The sequence below is a fragment of the Melampsora larici-populina genome (genome assembly GCF_000204055.1).
Source record: "Melampsora larici-populina 98AG31 unplaced genomic scaffold MELLAscaffold_65, whole genome shotgun sequence".
Lineage (NCBI taxonomy): Eukaryota > Fungi > Basidiomycota > Pucciniomycetes > Pucciniales > Melampsoraceae > Melampsora > Melampsora laricis-populina.
Window position 1 is genome coordinate 198,714 of NW_006768829.1, and position 6,075 is coordinate 204,788.

The 6,075-nt window shown below is 41.9% G+C and overlaps 1 protein-coding gene across 1 annotated transcript; it reads left to right on the forward strand.

Annotated features, from left to right (window-relative positions):
- Positions 1 to 1,510: 1,510 nt before the first annotated feature.
- On the forward strand, positions 1,511 to 3,583 carry MELLADRAFT_112388 (family 47 glycoside hydrolase; the record flags this gene model as incomplete). The annotated part of the gene is made up of 10 exons (XM_007416870.1): positions 1,511 to 1,699; positions 1,829 to 2,060; positions 2,125 to 2,217; positions 2,276 to 2,406; positions 2,469 to 2,523; positions 2,595 to 2,732; positions 2,930 to 2,994; positions 3,054 to 3,277; positions 3,348 to 3,364; positions 3,504 to 3,583. The coding sequence occupies 10 exons, from the start codon at positions 1,511 to 1,513 to the stop codon at positions 3,581 to 3,583; spliced, it is 1,224 nt and encodes a 407-aa protein (XP_007416932.1).
- Between the last annotated feature and the right edge of the window lie 2,492 nt (positions 3,584 to 6,075).

The following is a 6,075-nucleotide window of genomic DNA, read 5'->3' on the forward strand; positions in this document are numbered from 1 at the left end:
ATAGATTCAAATTTATGTGCTAGCTTGTGCAAGTTTTCCATCCTTTCCAACAAATCTGCTATCCATCAACATAATGTGTTACACATGGGACATACCTGGGCATAGACTTTGTGTGGAATATTGAAGAAATAGCACATCAACAGGTAATCTGAGCACACAAAGGAATTTTTGAGGCCAGGAGTCCTATGGTTCCATCTGGGGAGGTGCAGCTGATGCCACTAGTGCACCATCTATGGAATCTACTCACTCTTATAAGAATGACTTCTGCTCAATCACATTGATGATGATGAATGATTCAAAAGTATGTAAAAACAATTTTCAAAACTTTTGAGTATGAAAGATCAATTTTCAGAAGGGAAAAATGATCAACCCAAAAGGCTCTAACAGCACTTGAAGCAATGCATCAAAAAATGATCAATCAAACATCTTGTGTTCCTCGTATGTAAGTACTGAGTGTGTAGGTTGACCGAAGATAAAATAACAATGTAGCGGACCTTCTGGTTACTGCTGGTTACGATCAAAGAAATTTACAAAAATAGAAAGAGAAAAAATCGAAACACAAACCAAAAAACAAAAACAGGATCTTGAATCTCTCAAGATAGCCTACTACACCATGGGTGCAACATTGAGTTTAATCATTAGGGGGGTCAAGTAGACCCCAAAAAATGAGTCTCAAGTTTTGCTCGCTGGCTTAAAATTTGTAAGTACTGCAACTTGGGAGTCGCGGGCAAAAATTTTGCGGATCCTGTTCAAGTTTTCCCGGATCACACTGAAAGTATGGCTGCTAGGAACATTGGTAAAACAGTGTGCCTGCTTGTTTTCTTTCTCAGTTGTGTTTCTTCATGTAAAAAAAGTCATTGGACCTGTTGCAACAATTGCGAGATGATTAAAAAACCTCGACCTGGTCCTTAGGTTCCAAAGCTCGTCTCGCAACAAATGTATTGTAATTCAAGCCTTGCAACACGTTTGTATCGTTGGCAACGTGCTTCAATTGAGCTAACTGCCGCCATGGGCCGCCATATATGCAATCCCAAAACTTCCACGACCTGCCTTGACACCCAATCAGCAAGCCCCTCAACTTGCCGCTGCTCGCAATCCTCTCTTACATCGTAGCCTTTGATAAGACCTGGCCATACGGTGAACTGCACATTTCATAAGACTTCTAATCCCCACTTCAATATCGAACATCACATCGAACCCGACAAGAGACTTACTACATCAAGCTCAAGGATGCGCTCTAGTCTTGACTCATCTACAAAGAGAATCCTTCCTACCACCGTAAAAGAGGGCGCCTTTATACCTCTGACGGCCCGAAGCAAGCGCATAAGACTTCGGCTAATTTTCATTGTCATCTGTTGCTTGACTCTGATATATCACTACTCATATTTCACGAGTAGAAATTGGTGGCGAAGCTCTCGGAAAATTGCTCTTCTCCAGCCTCGTGGACCTAATCAAACCGAATTGGATCGCACGCGTCAGGAGCAGATAAAGCAATCGTTCATCAAAGCTTATGATTCCTACGTCAAATACGCCTGGGGACACGATGAAAGTGTGTGATCAGCACTATCTGAAAACCCTTAGTTGTGCTCATCAATGGCTATCAGTCATCCCTATTACACGCAGTTATCGGGACCCGCGGAATGGCTGGGGCGCTACGCTGGTGGACTCGATGTCAACCCTCTACGTCATGGGGCTCAATGTGGGCAAAGACTAATTTGATTTAACTTGGCATAAACAGTTGACCACGAAATTTTTTCACCGCCATCTGTAGGGTCGCTTGAATGATGCAATACGGCACACACTCACCGTTGACTTCCAGAAATCACAGGTAAAAGGACAGGCTACTTCAGTTTTCGAGACGACGATTAGGTATATAGGAGGAATATTGTCTGTTTACGAGTTAACAGGAGCTAGTCAGCCAGGTCTACTAGAAAAGGCCACAGAAATCGCCCAAAAACTTGAGACGGCCTGGATGGGAAACTCGTCTATTCCCTTTGCATGGATGTATTTTGACACAAATCAGCACAACCAACAGGAAACTATCACGATAGCAGAAGCGGGTAAGCTTGTGTACACCGCATTAAATAACGTCCCATCAAGCTTACCAATCGATGGCATATATAGGCTCTTTGACTATTGAGTTTGACAGGTTATCATACTGGACAAAGAACTCCTCTCACCGTATCCTAGCAGACAAAACCAGTCGCCACATCATGAGTGAGTAAACATTTTTATCATTGATTTGCATTTTTGGTGCATGGCAAAAAGTTGACAGACACTATCACCCGTTTTGCAGACAACACTCATGTCTTTCCGGGTTTGCACCCCCAAACATTGGATTCTGCCACTGGAACACCAAGGGGAGACAAGGTGGGATGGGGAGCCAATGTCGATAGTTTCTTGGAGGTCAGTCGATTTACAAGAAAGGAATGAAGCGCAGAATCTAACATGAGATTATCAATGGGTAGTACGGAGTGAAATATTGGCAACTGATTGGTGATGATGCCGTAGATTACATCTCTTGTCCGTCTTCTACCTGATATGTAAAGAAGTCTTGCAGTTCATTAAGACTGACCCCTTTATTCCTTCTACAGACTGGCAACAGGCCGTAGATTCTTCCATTACTCACCTTCTCAAGTGGTCTCACAAAGATGCACATCCTTACCTCGTTGAGTATTCTGCAAATGAGGGTGGCATTTCAAATTTTATGACTCACCTTGCTTGTTTTGCCCGTGAGTAAACATTCAGCTTGTGTTCATGTTTACATCAAATTGTTTTCTTATCCGACTTTGTCTTACAATGTCACAAATTAGCGGGAAATTGGATGCTTGGAGCAAAGCTGACAAACAATGCAACTGTCTTCGACCTCGGTACATCACTTTCTCTATCACATAGATCGGCCTTTGCTGACAAAATGGGCTTTTGATAGGATTGAAATTGGCCGGAACATGTTATGATTCGTATAATTCTACCAAAACCGGATTGGGGCCAGATGTCAGTCAAGTGAATTACACGATAACATCAATATGCTTATCCTTGAATCCTCTTTGCAGAGTTTTTCATACCATGAAAATCTATATGCCATCAACCCAGAATTCATCTTGCGACCAGAAGTAGTCGAAAGTATCTGGTATGCATGGCGACTGACGGGTGACTCCATCTGGCAAGAGCGAGCTTGGGAGATTTTTTTGGCTCTCGAAGCACATTGTAAAACTGATGCGGGTTACCATGGTTTGTACAACGTTAATAACCCCCAAGGGGGCTTCAAGGATGAAACGTGAGTAAGATGTTATCAACCTCATGATAGTATATGACTGACGTTTTGGTAAGGATTTGTTCAATATCAGAGAATCCTTCTTATTCGGTAAGTTTTTTTCGGAAGGATACATCATATTTGACCCAGCTCCCTAATACACATATCTGCTTCTCTCACCTAACCTCGAAAAGGCGAACTATTCAAGGTGAACTTGAACTTTTACTTGACTTCTGATGAGTTAACTCAGCTGACCTTAAAAATGATCATCTCCAAATCACAGTACCTATACTTGACGTTTACGCCGCGAGACCATTTTTCATTGGATGACTGGGTGTTCAGTAAGAGAGAAGTTGAATCTTTTTTGCTTCAGTACCACCTGTTAATCACCTTTTGCTCTTCTTTTTACCTCGCTAAATAAAGGTACTGAAGCGCATCCTTTCAAGATCCGCCATACTTAGTATGGTCAACGCCGCACTCCCGATTACATTCTCTTTTCAATCAAGTTTCCCATAATCTCCAGCCAAATCCTCATAAGCATGGAAGGCATAAAAGCATGATGGATATTCTCCAAATTGACCACCTGTATCTTACTCTGTATGTACTGTTTAAAACTTATTCTCTTGCCCTCATAAACCGTTTGTACGTATCCTTCAAGGTTGCTTCATTGTATATATCCGTACAAATTTGTCAGGGTTCATTAAACACAAGATCTGCTTGTACATATGCCCCAATGCCTAGTATTTTACATTAATTGTAATCATCCCACTCGATCTTCAATCAAATACCAGGACCCTGGAAAGCGCGTACAGACCCTCCTAACAAAACGCACTTTTCGGGTATTTGCTTGTGCACACAACACTCCACTACTTATGGAGGTGCACAGTAGCTCATTGTGTGCGGGCAAAGAAGGGCTATATTATGATGCCAGCCTCAAGTTTTCTGGAGTGCTGGTTGAGGAGAAAAATGCAAAAAACCTGATTTTTTTTGATGATCCTGAGCGGATTCCTACATACCGGGGCCGGGTCTCTACATCGGGTTTTACCCGAAACCGCTGCTCCTACTCAAGTGAAAGTATATGTACTAGAAAGCTACGGTCTTGTTTAACCTACGGTGGCTGTGGAGCGCCAAATGAGTCAAAACAATAAAATGCTAAAATCTCACCTGAAACATCCTCTTAAAGCTCGGTCATACCAAATCCGGCACCGAGTCCGTTGGTAGAAACAAAACTTCGCACATTGGCTCAGCAGCGGCTACAGACTTGTACACCACGGAGTGGTTCTTGAGCAGAAAAAGCGTCGGTGAGGTCTGAGCGTTGTCGGGGTCGTGAAATGGCCGGGAAATGGCCTGCAAGTGGCCTGTAAGAGGCCTGAAAATGGTCGGTGAGAGCGGGCTACATACCGGCTGCAGTCTGATTGAGTACCGTTGGTAGTCGGACTGCAGCTGGTGTGCGTATATTTGAGTCTGCAAAAAGGCAATGGCCGCCGCTTGACTTGACACCGCCCGCAGGCCAGCATCAGCCATACGGCTTGATCTTTTTTTTTTTTTTTTTTTTTTTTTTTAAAGTGCATAAGAGCTGTATTGCATAAACACTATCTAAACATGTTAAATATGATAGGATTTTTAACCTTAGGAGAAGACGGCCATCAATCAGGGCTAGGAGGTCTTTGTCTTTTAGATTTATTGTTGCTCTTTTTGGTATATAATTTTGAAGATTATTTATCTTCGAAGTATCCAATCACCTTTGTGCTTTTAGCACACCCGAAGGAAAGCGGTGACCCTCTGTAAACGCCTTTGTGCAAGCACGCCCGTTGAGTCTTATTTGCCTCCATCAGTCTTCTTACCCGAACCCAATCTCTGGTGATGGTATCCAACATTCTATGTTCTCCATCAAATTCTCTAAGAAATGACATTACTTCAATTGGTCGGGTCCTGAGCTCATCAAACCTGTTTACTTTGTTCCGTTCATCGACAACACCGTTCAATTAACCTAATCCGGGTTGAGTGGTCAGCACTGATAGTGATAACAATCAAGCTTCCCGACCTATCAATCTCTTCAAGTGCGCTTCATGATCATCGGTCTTCAACTGACGCGATCTCAATCAAATTCTAAACTTTATCACTTGATCAATGATCCCAAAATTAAAAGGTCCTCACTTCTACTCCAACACCTGATGCTTCACTCTTCTAAATTAATGAATCAGGTTTGAATCATAGTTTAACTTGGTTCTTTGAGTTACATATCTCTTCATCTTGGAAATCTAGTACCTCAATTGGATCTGATTTTATCTGTCGAAAACGATTGGTTTTCTTTTTTGGTTTAGAATTCGCCTTTTGTCTTGTTCTACTACATATGTAAGTCCACTTTGATTGACTCACTTTTGGAGAACTTTGTTAACTTGTGAATTTGCATCAACCTTCCATTCAGCGATATCGGCTTGCCTCAACCAAATTTGTTGGATTCTTCTCTCTTCACCCTACTGCCGGCTGTACATTCATCTTCTTCACCTTCGAATCAAAATCAACCCGTGATGATGTCTGAAGTTTATCCTTGATAATATCAGTCCACCAATTACAGAAGGAATATTTACAAATCAAATGACTTAGTCGATCGACTTCTCCAGGTGATGTCTTGAAAGATATTCATATCATCAAATTGACCAATCCAGATAAGAAGACTTGATTTGCACTTGCCCCAACCCATCATGGAGATCAATTGAAATTGATAATTCAAATGTTTTGGAAAACTCATCGATTGATTCTTGGCCAATAGAAGAAATGAATTTGTTTGGATAATGGGATTGATTGGAACCCAAATTGTA